The sequence below is a fragment of the Charadrius vociferus genome, unplaced genomic scaffold (assembly GCF_000708025.1).
Source record: "Charadrius vociferus isolate BGI_N301 unplaced genomic scaffold, ASM70802v2 scaffold78, whole genome shotgun sequence".
Taxonomy (NCBI): Eukaryota; Metazoa; Chordata; class Aves; order Charadriiformes; family Charadriidae; genus Charadrius; species Charadrius vociferus.
Genome location: NW_009649927.1, coordinates 1,298,651 through 1,323,423, shown reverse-complemented (window position 1 = coordinate 1,323,423; position 24,773 = coordinate 1,298,651). Strand labels below are relative to the sequence as shown.

The 24,773-nt window shown below is 40.0% G+C and overlaps 1 protein-coding gene across 1 annotated transcript in view; it reads right to left on the bottom strand.

Annotated features, from left to right (window-relative positions):
* The window catches only part of DISC1 (disrupted in schizophrenia 1), a 231,484-nt gene that overhangs the window by 32,338 nt on the left and 174,373 nt on the right, over positions 1-24,773 (bottom strand). The window contains 1 exon segment of the mRNA XM_009891161.1: positions 17,686-17,746. Within this exon segment, the coding sequence (XP_009889463.1) occupies positions 17,686-17,746 (61 nt within the window).

Sequence of the window (24,773 nt, the reverse complement as noted above, 5' to 3'; positions counted from 1 at the left end):
AGGAAAACTGCCACGCTGGAACACAACCACTCAAACGCTACAGAACCTCCTTCAGACTGCTGCTGCCTGCTGCATAGACCTTGCTGCTTTCACATCTCTCCTTGCCCCTCTCTGAACTTTTACACCAGGGACAGTATATTTCTGCAGGTCTGGCCACAGGGACAATCTCCACAGGTCTTTATACTCTTTTCAGCTGAAAACGGAACTCTTTCCTTCACTGCCTCTATCGTCCCCCCACCCCGTGCTGTTATCTAGCAAGTAACACTACCATTTTGTTACTTGTGATAGCTTCTGGTTTGTAGATGGAGATCCAATGAAAGATCGTGCATAGAAAATTCTACAGTGCAGCACATGCTTAAACTAGCTGAGAACATCTAAATGACACATAATGTTTATAACATATTTTGTTTGCAAATAATTTGAATTGTGTTAGTTTACCCTCATGTGAAGGACTTCACAACACATGAAGGTGAATGTACGTATGTGAAGATGTATATGTATGAAGGAAATAAGCTTTTTTAACTTGTATACATATTTTCTTTCTAACATAATGGTAGTGAGGTTGAAGCAAAATCAGCGTACCATGTAACTATTATGCATTTCACAGCGCTACAAAGTGAGGGTTGGAGTTTTCCAATGCATGCACCAAATTGTCAAAGCAGGGTACACAAAGGGGAGCTGTGAGTGTAGGTGGTTTCTTACTTTGAATTTGTAGCTGAAAAGCATTATTGAGAATACAGTCTTTAAAGCAGAAGGCAAGACAAAGTGTGCATTAGGAGAGAGGGCTAGAAGCAAAGTACTGCCCTGGACCAACTGCAAGTGGGACCAGGGTATCTGATCTCCTTCAAGAATTCCATTTTTCTCTCTAGTTCCACAGATTTTGATTTAATGAAGCATTGTGCTTTACAGCAATAACTGTATGTTAACAAAGTGATGAACCAGGCAGAACTTGCACCCCCTCCCATAAATTTCACTCTCCACACACACACACACACAAAGAAAATCTAAATTATCTGTAATGCGTCAAAATATTTATCACTTGAAGATTCATTAAATTCTCACATTAATATCTTAAATCACTTTTTGGGCATTTTGTACACATGCATAATGAGGTTACACCACCAATTCTATAAATTGTATAATTAAGAAAAAATGGAAAACGCATTCTATTACAATGGATGGATTCTAAGACTCCTAAGGAATTTTCTCAGACCTTTCAAATGCTATTAACCTGAACTGACTTCATAAAATATTTTTCTAAAATTCCTTCCATTAAGACATTCAGAATTTTTCATAGCAAGAGGCTATTAACAACAAATAAGAAATAATATTCATGTAAAAATACGTGGCCCCTCACAGTGATCTCAGTAAACAGAAAAATATAAATATCTGATAGGATTTTCTGCCAAATGTTTAAAAAAACCCCTAAGCCTATGAGCTACACTCATTATCCCCAAATTTTTCCACTCAGTAAAATATTACCTACTGCATGCAGGATGCTGAAGGATTAGAATCTAAACTGAAATCTGAAAACAATCTGCTAAGAATAATGACATCTTTCCCTTGCCCATAGAAAAAAATACCTGATATCAGCATCTTAAGGACAGAACTACCACCTTGTATTTTCTGTGAAATGTACATATTTTATATCTGCTTTTTCTTTTCTGAAAGGCCTGCTCAAAACAAGGAGGAAGAACAATTTTTCTAGTGCTTAAAACCAATAATGGACATTTGATTAGTGTTATTAAAAAACAAGATACTACACAATACCGAACAATATGTTTGTCATTTTCTCTTCAATCCTCCAGCCATTTATTTTACCCAGCACAAAACTTTAATCACAGCCTGTCATCTTTCTATCAATATTCAATGTCACTGTGTTATACTTAAATTATCTCCACTGGAAACACAAAATGATAGAGTGCTGCAGCTGATGGTTTTCATTTTGATTCTTAGTGCAAGGTGGATGTGGGAATGGGGCTGACATGTCAAATGCCGGAAATTAAGTAATTTACAATGTAAGAGGGAAGGCACCTTGTAGTAAGAATTTACTACTCAAATTTTGTCCCTACATTTACTGTACAGTTTATTTTTACTATATTACCTAATCTATAATGCAAAAATTTACTACCTCCCTTCAGGGCTATTTATTTCTCTTTAAAAAAATGGAATAGAGTAATAGTCCTCTACCCCTACCTCCACTGAAACATCTATTACAAATAATCTGTTCTAAGAGTAAAAAACTTAACTTTGATAGATGAGGAGAAAGCTACCAGGGAATTCTTCTTATTAAGCAGTCCACATAAAACCCGCATCTCAACCCTAGTTTATCATTCACCTCATTCATAATCTGATAAAGCAGCTTCAAGTTTGGTACTAACTCTGATAACACAGTCTGCATCCTGCTTGCCTTTGGCTCCTGCAATAACAGCAAAGCCCCACAATGTCATTAAACAGTTGGGATGGGGTTTTTTTGACTGAATGGGAATTGCTGGAATTAGATATTTTTTCTGCACTATTTAATATTTGATCTCAAATCAGATTTAAAGGAGAGGCGTGAATTAGGCCCTGATTTTGGAATGCATGCACCTCCAGATCTATGTATTCATCCAAGCTCTGTTCAAACAGTTGACCTGCTGCACAAGCCTAAATACTGTCATGAGCATGAACCCTACAAAGGATTCAACTTCCAGTGACTTCCACCGAAACTGAAGCAATTCAGCGGCTTTCAAAGTCACAACCCGTTCTAATCCAAGAAAATACATTTGTTTCCAAAAGTATGCCATAGGAAGAAAGCACAGCGTTTGCATTGAGGCCACATTCTCAGCTGCCACAAATCCGCGTTGCTGCAATAGCAACAGTGGCTATTTATACCAAGAGAAGAATGCGTTCTTATCGCAAAGCAATTAGAATAATGAGCCTGATCTCTTACTGTTTATTACAGTCTCTGACCACAAGTGTTAGGAAGCATACAGAAGGAATTTACAATTCTCCTCTGATCTCTAATATAAAATTCAACAGTTTATAATATATACCCATCTCTGAAAGGATAACAGATTTAGACTTTCAGTGTCAAGTGAATTTGGGAATGTGAATCATCCTGTGTACTACTGACTGAGAAGGAATTAAGCATACATAACAATTAAAAACAACAGGACAAAGAAATGCCCTTTTAGAAGAGATACAGTTGGGAGAGATGACATATTGTCATCATGTGGGAATGTACCTTGAAATTCAATCTTTGTAACCAGGAAGACACACCTGGAAAAATGAGAGTGTTGGCCAAATACTGATGTCAATAGCCGCATGCTTACGGAGTTCCTCTGAAATGTCAGAGGGCACAGTATGACCTGCTGTAGCTGCAGCGTCAAATAAGGTCAGGAGCCAAATCCTGTTCGGGCTCAAACAGAGCAAGAGAGAAAGGGCAGGGTCTACAGATCCTCCCTGGTTGTACACTGTTAGCCACAACAAAACTGGTGCTGCTGCTGACAGCACGCTTGAAATTGCTGGGGCCTGCATGTCTTCCCAAACTGGCAGAGTACATTACAGAATCACAGAATGGTCAGGGTTGGAAGGGACTTGTGGAGATCATCTAGTCCAACCCCCCCGCCAGAGCAGGGTCACCTACAACAGGTTGCACAGGACGGCGTCCAGGCGGGTTTTGAATGTCTCCGGAGTGGGAGACTCCACCACCTCTCTGGGCAGCCTGTTCCAGTGCTCCACTACCCTCAAAGTAAAGAAGTTCCTCCTCATGTTAAGATGAAAATTCCTGTGTTCAAGTTTGTGCCCGTTACTTCTTGTCCTATCACTGGGCACCACTGAAAAAAGACTGCTCCCATCCAGCTGGCACCCTCCCTTTAAGTATTTATAAGTGCTAATAAGATTCTCCCTCAGTCTTCTCTTCTCTAGACTAAAATGACCCAAGTGCCTCACCCTTTCCTCATGAGAGAGATGTTCCAATCTCCTAATCATCTTTGTAGCCCTTTGCTGGACCCTCTCCAGCAGTTCCTTGTCCTTCTTGAACTGGGGAGCCCAGAACTGGACACAATACTCCAGATGTGGCCTTGCCAGGGCAGAGTAGAGGGGAAGGATGACCTCCCTCGACCTGATGGCCACAATCTTCTTGATGCACCCCAGGATGCCATTGGCCTTCTTGGCCACCAGGACACATTGCTGGCTCATGGTCATCCTGTTGTCCACCAGGACAGAGCTGCTCTCCAGGAGGTCAGCCCCCAACCTGTACTGATGCATGGGGTTATTCCTCCCCAGATGCAGTACCCTACACTTACCCTTGTTGAATTTCATCAGGTTTCTCTCTGCCCAACTCTCCAGCCTGTCCAGGTCACGCTGTAAGGCAGCACAGCCTTCTGGCATGTCAGCCACTCCTCCCAGTTTTGTGTCATCAGCAAACTTGCTGATGCTACACTGTCCCATCATCCAGGTCATTGATGAATATATTGAACAGGACTGGATCCAGTACTGACCCCTGAGGGACACCACTTGTTCCTGACCTCCAACTAGACCCTGCGCCACTAACCACAACCCTCTGAGCTCTATCTGTCAGTCACTGTTCAATCCACCGCATTGTTCATTTATCTAACCCACACTTCCTAAGCTTGCCTGTGAGGATGATGCGGGAGTACTTTAAGTACTGCTCAAGAGAGATGACAAAGCTTCTGAGAAATGCACAAACTGGTTTCCACTCTTGTCTTCACGGATGCATTCAAAAATAGCAGCAGTAGGGAAATACACATCCACCTCTGAACAATTTTCTTGCCAAGTTCAGAAGGTCTTTCTCACTATGTATATTCCCCTACATGCAGCCACCACAGTGACCTGGTAAGACAGCAAAAGCTTAATGCCACGGACAGAGAGGTGACAAACAGCTTCTCCTCACATAGCCGTATCTCCACAACTAAGATAGGTTGAGGTATGCATGAAATCAGCTCACAGAGAAGACAACAGCAAGGCAGTGCCAGACAAGGCACAGGTGACACCGATGGGCAAAGAGAAGCACTTTGAAGATTTTGCAGCCATGACACTCGCCTTTTTCTTAGTAAAAATAAAAGGCTTGGAAAAGTCCCATGAAATTACAGGAAACAGTTTCTACTTAAGCAGATGTCTTTTTATCAATTTTTAAAACTCAGTCCCTAGTTTTTAGAATGCCTCTCACCTGACACTATGCTCTTACTAAACATCTGCAAATTACGCTAGCACCTCCTGGTGCACATTTTTCTCCATTCTCTGGGTGGGATGATGAAACCACTATCCTTTAACTCGACAGAGCATCCAAAGGTAACTCCTCAGCAGCTATAGCACCTGCAAATGCACCCTCATGTTGACGGTTTTGAACCTTATCTGAAAAGCCTAGGAGGAGTTCAGTGACTGAACTCTCTTTCTGAAGCACAATGGAGCTGTGAGATAGAAATCTCTCGCAGCCAAAGCGTTTTTGCATAGGAAAGGGAAAGCTATTAAAAGCAAATCACCAAAGCTCATTGTACCAACCTTCCCTTCATTAACGCAAACATACATTAGCATAGATATCTACAAGAAAAATTGTATAGGCTTCCAGGTCAAAAAGCCACGCAGCCTACTCTCAGGGAAGAAGAAGCCAGTGTGACTGATGTCAGTCATGTTAGACATTTGCCATTCACAAAATGGGATCCTCTCCACATTCGCAAGAATCATTGATTAACAAACAAAAAAAAAATTGGATGAATATGAATTTCAAACTCTTAATAAAATTGATGTAATTTATCCCTGGAAACATTCAAGGTTAGGTTGGACAGGGCTCTGAGCAACCTGATCTAGTTGAAGATTGCAGGGGGGTTTGATTAGATGATCTTTAAAGGTGCCTTCCGACCCAAACCATTCTATGATAATTCAATAGAAAGAGATGAGAAAACAGGGAAGAGCACAATTGATTGGAAAAAAAATAAATACAAAGGAAACATTACTTCTGCTCCAAAATAGGGAAATCTCAGCACACCAAAGCAGCAAAGTGATGCAGAATTACTTATTCTTGATGAGGCAAGAGTTAGTGGCAGAAAGGACTACCATGACATTAATGAGTTTCAGCAAAGTGTCAAAGTCTGGCTTTGTGGGCATGACTGACCAGCACCAGAACAATACAGTGGGGGAAAAAAAAAAAAGCCATCCAAAATAAGAAAAGATCCTAACAAAACACACAATTACTAATCAGCTAGAGAGGCTGTGAACTTTCAGTACATTTTCTTTTTAAGCAATACTTTCTGTTTTTAGAAGGGGAGACCCAGCCTTGCCCTCTGATGATTTTTGCTATGCTAAGTATAAAATGAATGAAAGACAAAAAGGCTGGACGGGAGGGGGGGAAGCAGGCAAGCTTTTCCATGCATAAGTGGCAAAATCCCCTGTCACCTTCTCTTTGCCAATACTGCACACTAACTACTGAAGTTAATTCAGTAACTCTGAAAAAGCCCTAGCCTGGATGAAACCTGAATTAATATGGACAGAGAGCTAACTAAAGGCTGTGTGACCATGTGCTTTGCTTTTTCTAAAGCTTTAAGAGACACTGGAAACTGGCCCCAAATCTGACCTTTTTTTTTTTTTTCTCTCCCCTAAAAAGATCTATTTTTCATGCTGAGATTCGATTTAAAAAGAACAGAGCTTTCTCCTGCTTCTCAGAAAACAGTGCAGTCATGTGCCACAGTTTCCCCACCTCCCAATTAAAAATGGAAAAAAGAAATCAATATTTGTGACCCAAAAATCTCTGAACAGGCAAAATGCGAAAAGAAAGAAGAAAAGAAAAGAATTGCTAAGCTTGTAATTCTTGTGCCCTTCTTCACCTCTTACTGCCTCATATAGAAGCCAAACAGTCACTAAAAGACGTTCAGGGCAAGACATATACCAAATATACACGGATCCAATACTAACTCTCTATTAGGACTTAAAGTGGAAAGTAAATTTTGTGTAATGTCCCCTTCCCCCAGACAGCTGCTGGATCCCAAAGCTTCTCCATCACATCCCTTGCTTTCTGCAAAAATCTCCCTCCACACTTTCAGCCAGCAGATGGGTCCTCAAGAATTAAAAACAAAGTCCTCCTCACCTTGCAGCAAGCATTCATTTTACCACTGCAGACCCAGAAGATCCTTGCTACTGCCACAAAAGACATGGCGAGTTCCATCTTGTGGAGGCCACAGACAGAAGCAACAATGGGTTTGGTTTTGTTTTTTAATAGTTTCTCACTTCGTGGAAGAAACAGATTGCATTCTTTGTCCTCCTCTGTTTTTACTGCTTGTGCAACATGCATTTAATCTATAGATGCGTAAAATATTAGTTCTGTCAGTGCTGAAAGACACAAGTTACAGCTTGGGGACCATGAGTTGCATCCTGGCACGAGACATGCATTTGTCTATCAAAGGATCTCCACTAGCACATGGCACCCTGAAGATGAAATGTGCATTATGCTGTAGAGACATGATTACAAACTCTATCTGCTGCACTTCCAGAGAGACTATTTCGGTTTCCACTGCCCGTGGGCACTACCTACACTTTCTACATCCAGAAACACAAGGAACAGCAAAGATTCTCCCCTTTCCTCCAGACCCAGTGAATTGAGGCTAATCCATTTCCATGGAGCACTAACATCAAATTTCTTGTGAGATTATTTAAATTTACCAAGAGCTTCCAAGAGACTATACTCTGTCAGGACACTGCAGACATTTTCAAATATACTGCAAGTGATTGTGAAGACAGTAAGAACATTTAATGAGAACTTGCACTGTGGTCATGCAGTCGAAGATATCTTGAAAGATAACCTGCTGTGTTTCAAAGGTGAGAATAGGTTTTCTGTGAATCAAGTGCTTTCTTACATTCCTACTGTCCAACTTCCCCCCTGTTGGGAGACAAGGAATGATACCTTGACCACAGTCCCACCCACTCACTTTGTCATACCTAATGGTGGGATGAGAATTCAACACCAAATTGTAGGGACAGATCAATGGGGTTTTTCCTCCTTGTGCCCTGAAAAGGGACACCTTTTAGTGAGGTTCACAACCTTGGCCACACCGAGTGCTTAGCCGGGAAATCAAGCTTGTGATTGCAATCACAGCTTTAAAGCTATGTAGCTATTCTGCAGTTTAGTGTGTTTATCACCAGCAATCTTAAAGAATCTGTATATGCTGCATAAAAATAAACCATGCTATTCGTGCATCTGACTGCTTCTTTTGAACGCAGCCAGACCTACAGCAGACAGGCTGTTCATGCATCAGTGCCAGGCCCATAGTCACAGCAGTAAGTGGCCCCACTAAATGCAACACCACCACACTCACCCACCCCCTCCCCCTGATATATAGGGAGGAGATACACAAAAATAGGTATGCTAAAGAATAAAGTTGGAAACAAAAGAAAGAAGGTAAGAATAAAATTTACAAAGTGGAAATAAGACAAGTGGGAGGGAGACACAAAAGAGAAGCCACAATAAAGGAAAGACCAGGAGGAGAATCAGAAAGCCCCCTCTCTAAGAATGCTAACTTCAAGCTAGAGCAATTAAAGAACAGCACACGAATATTTAAAGCTGAGGAAAAAAAAAAAAGAAATAAAGAAAAGACAAGCTTTTCTTCTTTGTTAATTGGATTCACCATTGTAAAAATTAAGCTTTCAAAACTACAAGAAAAAGAGCATGTATCTCCCAAATAAGGCTGGGTCAATACAGCAACCAAAAAAATCACCTGTAATTTATTAACTAGCACATTTAGCAGTTTGCTTTTCATTATTCACAGCTCCTTTTATGCATTAATATTTTGCACAAGTGAACTTTACCTCACTACAATAGTAACAAAACAAAAGATTGGTGGGATAGTAAAAAAGCTTAAACACTGTTTCTGAATATTGAGTTGGAGCAACTCTGCATATACATGCGGTTTTGCCCATTTTTTCCTCCCCATAGAAATCTATTTAAAATGCCATTTTTGTTAACAAGTTCCTATGTTCTTGTTACCAGTCACACAGCTGAAGTGATAATCAATTCAATTCCTGATATCATAACCTTTCCACAGCAAAGTCAGTGCTATGACATAAGCTGCTGTTTTCAGGCTGGAAAAGAGTTATCAGGAAAACATGAGCCTTTAAGAACCAATACTACTGCTTTCATGACAGTATTACATGTAGACTGAAGGACAAGGTACCGGCAACAAAGTAAACGTATTGTTAACAACACGGAGAACTGATTCTCCAAAGTAAAGTCTTTGACCGTCCCCATGTACATTGCTTTTTCAACATTGCTGAACCCAGACAAGTTTTTTGTTGGCAGTGGTGGCTGAAAGCTTTTTGGGAACCCATCAGTATGGTAAAACTACACAATATGTTAAAAAAGAGACTGTTTTACTCTGAAGAACAGCAAATTACAATTGAGACAGAATGCCTCCAGATGTCACAGAAGCGTACAACAATTTCTTCCAGTTTTGTGAATCTGCTAAGTTATTTACCAGATTCTCTTTCAGTGGCATTAACTTCTAGCCGTGTTCCCGATTTTCATTATTTAAGATAACTACACCAGGCCTAGTCCTGCAGCCCTTTGTTGCACTGGCAGGCAATGCAAGTGATTACACTGACATCCAAGGGCGCTTTTGCAGGGAGATAAGCATCACTCATAAACAACAGCTTGAAGTCATGGGCAAACACCACATTTTAGGAAACAACTCCTGTATAATCAATGTTATATTAAAAAAAAATAAATATCCCACACAGACAGGAACAGTAGAGAAGTCATAACCAGATAAGAGAGCTATGCATCCCCAAGGACACTCAGGCCTTTTGATGTGCTCTAAGACCATCTTAGACCAGTTTTAAGACCACCAGCAGTATGAAACGCTGTCCCTTCCATGTGTCGTGCTATTTAGAGCATTCATACCCAGCTCTGCTCCCAAAAACATTTCTGCATGTTATAAAGGAGACCAAAGATACTTGGTATGTGAACTAACAGGATGAATAATAAGGGAAGAGAATAACTGTTTTAAGACTGTTCATTTCCAAGCAAACTGGAACATGATGTGGTGGCAATTAATCCTAACTTATCCTCTTCTGGCATGGGACCCTCAGGACATCGGACATCTTGTCTGAAGGGATGGACCTCAGTGAAGATGACACATTCGAACAAATTAAAAATACCGCCTGTAAAAGAAAACTACAAACTTCCAATGCAGAATGCACGCGTACACTAGCAGCCTGAGCAATCAGGCTGCAGCTACACTTGTTCTGAAGTAGTCAAGTGCCATTAGATCGAAACCTTTAAAAAAAAAAAAAGAAAAGAAGTCATAGATGTATGAGAGCAGGTAAAACACACCTTGGGTTTGACCTCTGCTTCTTCAGTAAATGCAAGTTGCCCTAAACACACACAGTCCCCTTCACACCTCAGTGAACAAGGAGCCATGCAGATGAGCACACCTGAGACCAGGGTAAGACTCCGCTACATTGCCAGCACTGTGCATCCATGAGTTGAAAAAAAAAAGCCACCGTTAATATGAAAACAAACATTGCTGAACAGAAAATGAACCAAGACAAATAGCAAAAAAGAATCAATTAAAGAAGAGAGGTTTTGCATACATTTGCAAAGTTACCAGGTGCTGTATCATTCAACAATGGCAAAGCACAGTCATTGCAATATTACATCTTACTAGCATATTTATTCATTTCCCCGTTCTTGCAGAATAGCACAGAACATAGCTCAATAAAACACCTTTGTGTAATTGTCACCAGTTATTCTTGAACAACATTATTCCCCCAAAATAATTTCATGATTCCTATCTGGGAATTAGAAAAAGCAACTAAAGCGCCCCATTTTTGTGATGAATGGAAGTCACAGCATAATCTTTTTGAGGCCTGGAGAACAGCACAATCACATTAAATTCCCTCAGCTCAAGAAATGTCATCTTTACATCGGCTGGTACAAAAAAATTGTTTCCAGCCTGAGGCAGTTATGATAAGAGATTTAGAAGCCATCACCATGTGGGCCATGAGATATAAAGGAACGCATCCCCGCATATAAAGTGTCTGCTGCTCAGAATTTCAGAGCTAATGTTCTCACAGCTGTGTATGACTTAGACCAGCTGGGAAGAAGAAAGGGACCAAATGAGTCACTAGAAAGATCTCTTATTTTGTCTAACCTGCATTTAACACTCTTGCAGCAGAACTGTTGGTAAGCAAAAGAAGATCAGATCCTTATCCAGCACGGGACGGGGGCTGTGAGCTCTCTTGGAAGCGCAGTAGAAAACACGGTGTCTTGGGGGGAGGTAGGCAAGGATGGCATTTCAGTCCTATCTGCACGCATACACTGCCAGCAGCTGAAACAGCCCTCAGCGCGACTGAGGCGGGTCACAGGTTACGCAGAATTACCGCAGCCCATCTGGCGTTCCCAAGCATGCCTGCACTGCTGCCTATACAAGAGAGAAAAGCTTTTGGAAAGCCTGACTCAGCAGCCTCAGCACAGCAGCTCTCCGCTGGCAGACACCAGGGCTTCTACACAAATGACATACAGGACACTAACAGCCCAAGATGAAATCTTACCCTTATAGAGGATAAGACTCTGTAGATAGCCACAAAGGGGCTTTGTCATTAAAATGCTTGACACTGGCAAGCTTGTACTGGTAGGCTTGGATACCACAGGCTGCTCTTCAACAGCAGTGTCAGACTTCAAACAGGGCTCTGGGTGGGTGCAGAAGGCTAAAAAGCTCCAGTTGGATGCAGGGACCTCACCTCACTGCAGAAAATCATTCCAGTCTTGAGAAACATTTAAACCTCTAATTGTTTAATTAGCGATGAAGGCAGCTCCTTCTGGGGTTTCTGCTGCCTCGGGGTTCAATGCTCCATGACAGGTCTGGCTCTTACATTCTGAGTGCGTGCAGAGGGATGAACAATGGTCCCGAGATCCTTGGTTTCTCCTGATGTTTCACTTGCTCTCTGCCTTCTCCCTCCTCAAGATGCATTTTCACTTGTGAGATGCTCCTTCATTGCATATCCTATCTATCATTAATTGCTCAGGCTACGGTTCAGGCATAACTTTTACGTTAACATGCAGTGCCACTCAGGAAATATTTGGTATGCCAAAAACCCCAGTTCTAAGGGCAAATGTCAAATCATTCACAGCATACATAAAAGAAATCTTCAGATGACGCTCTCTTATAACAATTCCACCACATTTACTCCATCTGCTTAAGAGTGCAAACTTTCACAGATTATCAGTTTCTAATAAGTTTCACAAGGGCAATGTATTCCAAATATGTTTCCATGGATGTCTAGCAGATGGACGCTTAAAAATTAAAAGCATTGTTATTTCATCCTAAGTCTCATAAAGCTGATTTGCACTATTAATTTTATCTTAGTTTTCTTTAGGATAAAAAAATATTTAAAAAAGAAAACATAGAAAGAAAAGCACTAAAAAAAGGTATTTTGTTTTTAATAAAATGGCTTATTTCCCTGTACTACTGCAAGAATAGCAGAGTAGTGTCTCCAAAGGTAAGACTGAGCTGAAAGAAGCAAAGCCTTTTACTGCATGTTTCAGTGATGTAACCGAATCCTTGTTTTTGCACAGCACTTTATAAGATAAGTGTATTTGCTGTGGAACATTTACTAGCGTCTACAAGGGCAATGGTCTGAAAGATAATTTTATTTTTTTTTTAAATTTTACCTTGTTCCACACATTTGTTTTCGTTTTTCCAGCTATCAAATACAGTTCTCGCACAGATCAATCTTTTTATGGACATGCATTTTCCCAACCCGCTCTGCGCTGGAAGGGAAAGTTAAAGAGACTGAAGCTAGAACAGAAATTTAATGAGATACATGACGCATGTAAAATGTGACAGATACACAATTGCTCATGTCTCATGACTTTCATTGAGATAGGTAAGAGCTAGCAAATAACTCAGAAGATTATGACCTTTCGTGCCGAAATACATATCAAAGGTTTCTTACCCATTTAAAAGGCAGATGATTTTTTTGGTATCTTCAAAAACAAGTGAATATTTACAAACCTCCAGTCTAGACTTGGATTCCCACATCTAAGTAAATAAACAAACATAACTTGGTACTCTCTATCCAATCTCCATTGATTTCAAAGGTGTTTATTTGTACTCAACACATTTTGCAAAATCTGGCCACTTTTATTTAAGTATTGATTTAGGAGACAGCATTTAAGCACAAAATCCCAACCCAAATCTTCATCTCTTATGGCTTTATAGGACTCTTTCCTGGCCTCAATTCACAACCCTCAACCATTTACATGACTTAAGCTCACTTCATAGAATGGTTAGAGTTGGAAGGGACCTTAAAGATCATCTAGTTCCAACCCCCTTTCCACCAGACCAGATTGCTCAAAGCCCCATCCAAACTGGCCTTGAACACCTCCAGGGATGGGGCATCCACAACTTCTCTGGGCAACCTCGGCCAGTGTTTCACCACCCTCACAGTAAATAATTTCTTCCTAATAACTGAGCTAAATCGACCCTTAAAACCATTACCCCTCATCTTACCACTACACTCCCTGATAAAGGGTTGTCCCCAGTTCTCCTGTAGGCCCCCTTTAGGTACTGGAAGGCCGCTATAAGGTCTCCCCGGAGCCTTCTCTTCTCCAGGCTGAACCACCCCAACTCTCTCAGCTTGTCTTCACAGGAGAGGTGCTCCAGCCCTCTGATCATCTTCTTGGCCCTCCTCTGGACTCGCTTCAACTTACGGCAGAACTTGGTGGTTCCTGAAAGAGCTGGATTGTTGAAGCGCACTTCAGTTATGGTAATGATATAAAGCCCCAGCAGAGCCTTCACTTAGAGTGGAAAGAAGTGAGATGAAGAAATACACTTTGTGTGGAAGAACAAGGGTCCCACAAGAAGATGATCAGCTGGCTCAGTGAGCTAGATAAAACAGCTATGGTAAACTTCTCTTACATGGCTCAAGTGATGAACTGAAGTTATCTAAGCAAAACTTCTTGCACTTCAGATATTCATACAGACAGATGTCTTCACTGAACACAGTTTCATTATCCTAACTCTGACCACTTTTGCACATCTCCTGTTTACTAACAAAAGGTGAGTGAGTTGCAAGGTCTACCACGGAAGTGATGGCAATAGTATTTACATTCTCAAAAGACCAGCTAGTGATTTAATGTATAAACCCTAGGAGCAGCTTGATGTATATTGGTGACTGGAAAAGAGAAGGCTGGAGGATTATTAAACATGCTATTTATTTATTTTTTTCTTGAAGGATACTGTCCTCTACAACTGTCAATCCACTACTCAGAATACAAGCTATATTTTAAAAGGAAAAAACAATGTCAAGTAATTTGTATACTTAATAGGTTGTTAGCCATCTTTGGGGTGAAATTATTAGATACTGAACATATTTCTGTTTTTTGTCAATGCGTATTTCCCCTTTTTTTTTTCTGTAGATGCAGGGCTATTAAAAGAGTACTGTTTTTAATCAAACAGATTAACTTTCTGTTAAGCTACTTGAGAACAGATGCATTCTGTAGGCTGCAGTCAAAAGTACTGCATTTGTTTAAAAAAATAAAAACAACTAAACAAAACCAAAAAAGGGACTTCAGTGAATAAGACAGGTTCCCCCCCCTAAAAAAAAAAGAACACAACAAACCAAAACCTCGCAAGAGGAGTCTATTCCAAACTTTTCTTAAGAAAAAAAAAAACCAAACCAAAAAAAAGAGAAAAGGAGACTGGGGAAAAAACTTTAATTGATAAAATTGATACTTTTTAAAACTTTAATCTTCATTTCATTACAGGTGTTTTGGTCTGAGTTTGCTTCATTAATTCTCTTCTAGTATAAAAGTGGTCAAAATTAAATTTCTCATTTTGAAGCTATATCTTATCTTGAAGGGTTTTGAATCTAGGTTATTTCTGTTTAAAACATTACCTAGCAAAATGCTATGTTTCATCTGGAGAAAAACTCTCCAAGCTTATTTGAATTCATGCTGCACAGACTTGATCCTCTGTTGGTTTCAAAGGCGTCCAAAAAAGCGCAACCGTGAGCCAGATGCAAATTCTACCTCTGTCTACAATGTAAACTTAAAACTTATTCTTTAAATTTTCCTTAAAGAGTCTTTCTTTAGGTTACGACATATATAGAGGAGTAATCTGAGCATCTATATGAAGACCAAAAAAAGAGAAACAGTCTCTCAAGTTACTTCTCTAAGAGGGAAGGGGGGTGAGGGCGTTGGTGTGAAACTGCCTCTTGGGGTCTTGCTTACATTTTTTAATTACTCAAGCTGTGAAGCAGGTGTAGGTAATTACTTAAAGCCCAAAGAACCTTTAAAAAACAAGTATCTATAACCACTTTATTAGCATAAATATGAAAAGATTTTAAAGATACAGTATCTTAGAGACTTCTTTCTGGTAAAAACATTAGAGATTTTTCTCTTCCCACCAATATTAAAAGAAATTCTTAGCCCTTAGTTACTTGGTGTAAACTATTTTTAGAATAATACCATTTGTACATATTGAAAAACTGTCACTGGTTCAGGACTGAATCTTCGCCATCTGGGGACTTGGCCAGCATTTGGTGGGTTTTTCAGGGAGTTTTTTTCTTGGGTTTATTTGGTGAGTTTTAGAGGGTTTTCTTGTTGGGCTTTTCTGGTGGTTTTTTGGGTTTTGTTTTTGTTTTTTTTTCTTCTTAAGGGCAGGAAGGGAAATTTTAGAACCTTGGGAACACCACAACAGTCTGTTAGAGGCAGAGAAGCTGATGGCAAGCTCTGAAGTACATGTTAAACATACTAGAACGGCTGCAGTGATATATTTGGACTTCATATATTCGTGTCCTCAGCAAAGGCTGGGAAGAACACTGATCTCAATATCAAAACTTTGAAGCCTGTAGCCTGGTTGCAATCGACAACCTAGACTAAAACAGGGCCAGGTCTATGTAGTACTGAGGAAGGCAACCCTTGCACACAAAAGCAACGAATTATATTACAACATTCCACAACTCTTAAATCTGCTAAGGGAAATTTGAAATGGTCAACTATTGTTCATTAAAAAATGCTTCCAAAATATAAAGCAGTGCAAAAAGGAGGGGTTAACTTTTAATCCCTCCCATGAAACGATACTCCCCACAGAAGCAGGATGAATACCAGCAGTTCGGTGTGGAAGTTTCTGCCACAAATAGCAGGAAGAGGGGAAAAAAGCACGCTGCAAGTTCATTAACACCACCTATCAAGACACATAAAAATGTGTTGCAATTTAAGATACTAATGCAGAGAAATCCAGGTAGACAACCCAAAAATTACACAAAAAGATGCATAAATAAATTAAAACAAACCATAACTGCAAATTCTATCTCATAAATTCTTGGAAAGAGGGGAAAAAAAAGGTCTATACAGATTCTCCAAGTATTTAATTGTTAAAGAGAAATTTACTTCTTTCTAGGAGCCTGATACGTCAGTTAAATCCATACAGCCTAGAAGCATTAATACATGGTGTTATACTTTATATTTTATTTTTCAATAAAGAGTATAGTTTTCAAAAGACAACCCACAGAAAGTTCTTAAGACTTGTCTCACACTTATGGACTGGAGTATATGGAGTATAAATGTTATTAAGGTGGGGTTAGGCAGGACACAGACGCACAGCTTGATATTCAAGGTCTGTTTCCATCATTTTTCACTTAGCTCTCTAAATTACTTTTAACGCTAAGAGTTATGCAAAATAAATACTGCTGTAGTCAAAAGTATAAGTGAGCAAATCTAAAGATCTAGAACCCCCTCTTCATCAATACAACAAAAAATGTGGAGGGCAACAAGTTTATTAATTATACCTGCTCAGTAACAGAAAAGGAAGTGGCGCTAATTTGGTGGGTTGCATTTTATTAAGACACTAACTCTAATTACTTCCTATGAAATCTTTTTCCAATATAAATACACCCGTGCAAGGCAAAGTCCACTGTAATAGACGATGCCATTACAACAGCACTGTTACAACAACATTTACTAGCCATACTTCAAGCAACAGCCTAAAACCTGAGGGTGATCTAGAGCCCCCTTCACACAGCAAGGGAGGGAAATATAAAAGCTAGCATTTGTTTGGAAAAAAAAAAAAAAAGGCCTAAAAATAAGTAAATTCTGCATTAGGATTTGATTCTTAAAATATCTCCATTGTTGTCTTGGTTTCTATTTGCTTTCCACAATCCCCCAAAACGGCATTCTTTCAAAATTGTTATATAAAAAGTCCTTACTTGTTAAAGATGCCCAGAATTCTGGTACGGGATCCCTTGGCTCTGCTCAGAGTTGGGTTTTGCATAGGAACAGAGTGGGGAATTTTTCAACCAGCTGTCACATCCCCAATACTTCAGGGCTTCTGGGTGTTCAAGAGCTCACAGCACAGACTACAGCACCTGCAGGCAGAGCTGGAGCGATGCACACCAGCCGCAAGCATGCTCCCTTTTCTCTGGCCATACCAACGCTGCGCCAGCGCAGTCCTACACACTACAGAACCACAGCGATTCTTTCTTTTACCTGCATCTATTGACAGGCCAGTGGCAAAGCTGCTGAACACAGCCATGAACAGAGGTCTTAACACTTACGGGATTTCCAACTTTGAACTATTTTTGGCATTACTCTAATGCAAGTTCCAAAAACACTCCCTAACACTTTTATGCATGTCAATGCTGCATTAAGAAGCATTTTTAAACTTTCAAAGGTTTCCATGATATCATCCTTACCTGTGTAGTTTATCCTCCAGCACCTCCATGTACTTTTCAGCATTTTCTTTTACACTGGTCACTGCAAAATAAAAGTCAAAGTTAGGTAATAGTACAACCGTACAGATTTGGGTTTGTTTTGTTTTGGGTTTTTTTTGTTTGGTTGTTTTTTTTAAAACAACATCATCTCTTACCCACAAATTTTACACATATCAGTTAGAAATGAGAATTCCATTTATCTTTTCCATACTCACATTACAGAGTAGGTGTCTTCTCCCTTTTTTTCTTTTAAATCTATTGTATCTGTATTACACTGATGTATCTAGTAATTAAGGCATTAACCTCTTGGTTATGCCAGAAAAACAGTGAGACTAACAAAGGCACAGTTTGTAGAAGTTTTATCTTGACCCCAAAAAATAAAAAAACCAAAACCAAACCTAGATATTGCTTGCACATGAGTCCCTACAACTTCTTCACTCAGAAGAAACTCCAATAAACTACATACCATAACACACAATAATAAAGCCCTTCTTTTGGATGACGCTCGGTACTCCATCATGGGTACGAATGATAGAAAAGGTATATTCCCTCCATGAAAATGGAGGCTTTTAGAGGACAATAATTTTCACATTTTGATAACCTTTTTTCCCACACCCTGACAGCTGCTTGCCCACTCCAAGTCTAGCAAGACTGTTAAGCAGTTGCTTACTGTCCTTGTTTGAGGTCAAACAGGACCAATTTTGTTCAGTAACTACATGACACTCACTTTTAAACTCTTAACTCATTGTACATCAATTAAACGTATATTTTACATGAAGATGCATTCTACAGAGCATCACTGTTTCTATGGGCAAAGCTTGCTACATGGGTCAGGTACCCTGGGAATTTACCCATCCACCTCCCCCTGCCTTCCCTACAGTACAATGCCTCCAAGCACAGCTTACACATACTAAGTGCTTCCTATATTTCTTAATTTCCCCTTTTATTTTTTGTAAATTTTTTCCCCCCACAAAGTAGAATGCCACACACTAAAGCCTAATCTGAAAACTTGGCATTAACCAAATCAGCTGCACTAAATTTGTGTTCACACACACACACAGGAGTTCACTACCTGAAACCACTTGGGTACCACCATTAGCAGCAAGTATCAGGGTCAATGTAACATTGACTGTCTGCAGAAGGTGGTGTTCAGCCGTCACACATCACTGAAGCAGTCTGCATCCCAACAGCAAATACAGGACACATATTGCAAGGTTGATTTACTTTTTCCGGGGGTTTGTTTATTTTATGAGATAGTTTATTGGATCAGGAAAAAAGAAAAAACAAAAAACAACACCCTCCCCCCAAAAAAACCCAAACAAACTAAACAAACTACAAACACACACACAAACCACCACTAAAAAAACCTCCAACAAATCCAAAACAAACAAAAAAGACAAACCCCACCGTAACCCTAGTACTCTGGAAAGCACCACAATTTTGTTCATAACATCTTTAATCCAGGTTCACTGTCACAACAGGTTCTGCAACACAACATCTTGAGCCAGTAGGCTTCTGGAAGATATTACACATAGAATCACTTAGGTTGGAAAAGACCTTTAAGATCATCAAGTCCAACCGTTAACTTAGCACTGCCAAGTTCACCACTAAACAACGTCCTTAAGTGCCATGCATTCATTTATACATTCACAGACACATCTCACCATTAGAAGAGTGCTGGCGAACATTACGGAAAAGGTTATGTAAGGATTTTTGCCATAGCACTGGAATTAAATAAGTTTCCTTAGCTTGCAGGAGTTTTATAACAACCACAGGGCTCAGCAGAAATTCTCAGTTTCCTTACCATGCTTTTATTCCCACGCTTCCGGTGGAACTGCAGAGAACCAGCAAGACTGCAAGTCTTCCTTTAATGACACACTACAGTTTTATATAGACTACCACCACTTTTTCCAAACTCCCCATCTGTCAATCCCCAATGTGCTGACCTCAGTGCACGCTTTGATAGCAGATCGCTTAAAGGTGTGTGGTGGCTGTACTTCCCCTTCTCTTGCCATTGTCGTAATATCCTTCAACATGAGCTGTTACAAGTCAGGGGCTTATTCTTTTGGATAATGAAGTCAGCAGATATTATTAATTTTTGGAGAGGGATGAGAAGAGGTGGAGAATCTGTTTCACACTCACTTTGTTTCTAACCGATATAGTGACTTCTTATGTTACATGAAAGATAAAACTTGCTTTCAATTTCTCCTGCTGTGCTTGTCACTTTTTAATTGGGTATGATCTGATAGAGTAATTCGCACTTTCACAGTTCAGTCCTGCCCCTACATGCAATTTTACAATGCCCTTGAAGCACACAGCTTAATATATCAGCATTATTCAATGACAAAAAGTAATGGACAAGAATACACCACTAGTCAAAAGTAGGTCAGTAAAAAGCTAACACTCATTTGGAAATCACCTCACATCACTAAACCCTATTCTCTCCTGTCAAATGTTTTAACTACATTAAAAGAAATGCAAACTTTGCTGCTGAAAGAGAAAGCTACCCAGACTAGCTTTGTCTAGCTTCTGCATGTAATTGGAAGAGCTGTGACCTGGAGATTTTGCTGGAAGGAAAATACTGATTAAAAATCCGATGGAGGTTACTTCCCTCGTAACAAACTGCAAGCAGCACTTCACAAATACACAAATACTTTCAGCCTTTTAGAGCATCCATTTCAAACAGAAGACAAGCAACAAATTAGCAGATTTTTTTGGTTCTAATCTAATGAATCTATTCACCATCACTTCAAAGCAAAAAATGCAAACAGGAAGCTGTGCATGCTTCAATCTAGCTAAGAAAGTAATAGATGACAGAGGAAAAAAAAGTAATAATAATTTATGAGATTCTTTTCTGCATAAACATGCAGAATGGTTTATTTTTACATTTAAGTGAATGGGATTGATTTTTTCATCAGTTCTCTGGGGATTTACATGCTTAGCTCTTATTAGCCTTGAGGGGAGTTATTAAAATAAAAAAATATAAATACTCATAGAAGATCAGACACCAGGGTTTTTGCTAAGATTAAAAATAGACTTTTCTTGTGAAGCCTTAATTGAAGAAAAGTGATTCAGCATTTCTTTCTCTTATTTTATCATATATTTTTCTTCCTGTTTACAGCAGCAAACAAAGTCTAGTCTTGGAATCAGTCGTGGTCAGATGGACCTGAGGGGCAGCAGTGAGCTCCTGTGGTGGCCTTCTAGTTGTTACAGAGTGTAAGGCTGCCATTTTAGAAGCTCCATAAATCTCTTCCACTAATTAACCTACATAGAGTTCTTTTAAAATAACATCACACGTTCTTTCTCATCTGAAAGCAGCCCCACTGGGGTAATGCTATTTCTCTTTCTTACAAATATTGTTTGAGCCTGCACATGAAGGCGTATCATCATTTTTATTTTTCAGTCTTGGTCCTCACCAATTGAGCTTACAAAGACCTCTGGACCATTTTTTGGTCAATTTAAAGATCTAGGTTGAGGCTTAGCTCTTAGGAATGATATAAAAAGGGAAGTAACTGCATAGACATGCATTGATCCATCTGGGGTAAACTCTGAGGGCAGAACTGGGCATGAACAAGATTGACAGATTGTTTGTCCTGTCAGTATTTTATTTTTTAAATGTAGAAATTATTACTAATGCTAAAAGAAAAGCAAAAGTAGAACATGATTAGTTAAAAATATCTGATCTTTTCTGACATGGGAGATATGATGCATTAAAGTGTGAAGTTGTGGTCTGAAAAACTGCAGAAAGGCTTCGATATATTGAAAGGTTAACTTGAAAAGCCAGCGAAACTTCAGAGGTGACATCTCAGCTGGTCAACTACACGTCAAGATGATTTATCAAGCCCCAGTAACAAGATTTTGGATTACAAAATGGTAAGGAATTTTGCACCTTGCAGACAAACAGTGGAAAAACCCAAAGAACAAGCTCTGCGTAAAGAACGACTGCCTCTCTCCACTCAATTATTCCCAGGGAACTCAAGTAAAAAGAACAGAAAAGGCCAGGATTAAAGAGAATAAAATAGGTGGCTCGATAAAGAGGTGGAAATACTCCAAGAACGCTAACATTCTGGGTCAAGTCAATCAACCAAATTCTATTCTGGTTCACTGACTGTCTTCCAGTAATGAAGTAAATACCGAGATATGTAGTTATTACCTGTCTCTTCCAGCAATTGTGCTTTATTCTAAGGAATGTGCCGATCCTCTAAATATTACTGCAGAACAGCACAAAATTAGCCTGGGGAAATTACTGCCACCAGAGATGAGATGGCCAAAATTTAGGGGAGTCTAAATGGATTAGCTATTCCGTGAATAGGAAGACTACGTAAAGGTGAACTGGAAAGACAAAAATTGCTACCTAACATCTATGACATTAAAGCCACACATTTAAAGACATAACCCAGTCTTACTTGATGGAGTTGAAGATACTATCTGCCTAATTGGAGATGACTCCATAACGCAACAAGGTTTTTTCCTCCTTCTGAAAACAGCTGGCCTGGAGAATAGATTACTGGTCTGCCACACAAATGCAAAGCTGTGCTACCAGCAGGTAGTTCAAGCACAGCAGTTCCGCTGGGTCCGAGTTGTGTGAATGCAGTAGGGCTGCACGACATGGGGCTCCCAGACAGCCTCAGTTGTTCTGGATGGAAGAGAGTCTGCAGCAACTGCTGGGTGACTTGGTAATATTAGTGTTATCATAATCCTGTCCCACAAGAGGACAGGAGGTTTTCAGGGATCTGTTGTCAAATGCCACTCCACTGCTTTCATGGCTCTCAGAGGGATGCAGTATGTTGCTTCTTGTCCATATGAAGGTTTCTGCCATCAGTTTCAGTTGCCTGTCCAGCACGAGAAGGTCAACTACTCTGATACTGTAGGGCAACTCTTCTGATACATAGAAACAAAAAATTAAAGGTTCTAGCTTGAGCATTACTGTCTTAAAATATTTTGCTCACTCTTACATTTAAAATCTTATAGCCACTTGATACCCTCAATCTTTGTAAAAACATGAGAAGTAATAAAAATATATGAAAAGTAATAAAGAAACAGAAAATTGGCATAACACAGGACAACATAGCCTTTTCCCACTTACGCTGCACTGAACCAGGAAAAGAGGAGAGGTACAGAGTGAACAGTTCATCTTCCTCAGGAAGTTCCCTTCAGGGTTGTTGATACAGAAGGTCTACTATTAACTTTCTTTCAAACACATGGGTACATCCTGAACAGGAGGAAGAGTACAGTCTAACCTCTAGACATGCTGGGAGTGGGTGGACACTACAACACCCAAGACAACCAGCTTTTTTTCTTTAGGAGACCCCAGAAAGGCCAAGTACCAGCTCATTTGGAGAGATGGCAGTGTTTTACACATAGCAGAAGCAGGCAATGAACATGCTCCATCTGCTTGTCTCTCTGTCTACAAGGCCCCCAATGTATTTATAGCTGGCTTAACTTGTAGGCCTTGGTGCGACAACGAATTTGAGTCTGCAATGAGTCAAGCGATACCTTGCCTTTGATGTAGAAAATTACAGCTAAACATATATAGTATGTAGAAATTATTGATTTTAACAGAATCCATGTCCTGCCCTCAAGGTAGACGCCAGGGCAGATATAAAGTACAGAAAATCTCAGCGTGAACCAAAGTTTGACAAAGAAATAAAAACCAGAAAACTAGACCTTATAAAGAGAAATAACAGGAGGTGCCAGCAGCTCTGCCTATAACAACTTCCAATTCTCTCTCTGGACATGGTACAAAAGGTTTGCAAGGCAGAAAAGGAGTGGGGGGCAAACCACCCTGCATAAAAAGGCACATTTGAAAAACAGACATTCCCAGAATTTACCTCCTGAGCCGCCTTCTCATCTAAAGTGAGAGGTGATCCTTCAAGTTCTGCGATGATTAAATTGCCCAAATTGAAGAGAATTACTGTACCTTCACCAGTTTTCTAAGCTTCTTTCAGGTTTCTGTAAAATCTGGTGCATGAGGCACACAGCAGTTCCTCCTGTGCTACATGTGGGAGACAGTGGCGGGGGGGGGGAGGCAATTTACTTTCTAAGCGCTTTCAGTAAATAATCTACCTTTAAAAAAAAATCCACTGAAATTTTATGAATTGTTTTACTGTGCAGTATCAAAGCAAGCATATTGCTTCTAAATTAAAGGGGCTGTGGGTGAAATGTTGGCCTAGCAGAGACCAGAGTACTGGAGTTACATGACAACAGACCTGCCTTGATACTTTAAGAGGCTATATAGTAGGGAGGGGTTATAAAGTGATTAGGGCAAGACTACCCACCTGTCCAGCCACAGGTCTGGAGTAGACTCCAGGCCTTCCAACTTAACCTTCTCACCTGCATTTACTGCCTCTACTAGCCAGGCGCAGACCTCCATCACAGGTTTGGTTATTTTTCCACAAATGACTCAAGCGCTATGAATGTTGTGTTTGTGGAGCACTAAATGATGCTTTAAATTGGCTGCAGATCTGGAGAAAACCATTCCTGCCTCTTCATGTGCTTGGCACCAGATGGCATTCGTTCTCACTGCTGGGAAATCCCAAACCCAAACTATCTCCCTGCTTTGCACTGCTGACAAAGAAGTCAGCTTCCCCCAGAAAGGTTTTCTTCATTGCAGACAGGTTTTACTCTATTTAAAATGAGTTGAGACATGAAACCATGTGCGTTTTTTAGCTTCAGAGTGACCGCACAGCACCATTTCTGAAGCGATACTGGAGATCCAACTGAACCATTCTATTCTATCCACACTGAGAACATCCTTGGGGTAGGAGGCTCCTGAATTCTCCTACAGGCAAGGTGAGGGTTGAGTTAACTCTCCCGTCCCATCGCACAGATAGGACCCTCCTAACTGTTTTGCTAGCTTCTCTGCAGCCACCCAACTCACTGTTTACCTAGATCATTTTACAATAATTTATCAATGCACCTTAGTATGGAAAGTATCATATTCTTTTCAAAAACCATGAGGAAATTTTCCTTTCACTTTCCATTCTTATTTCTCTTCCATTCTTCACTGAACAACTGGGGAGAAATGAATGAGAGGGCAGGGGGAGAAAGAGAAATCTGCCAACATTTTC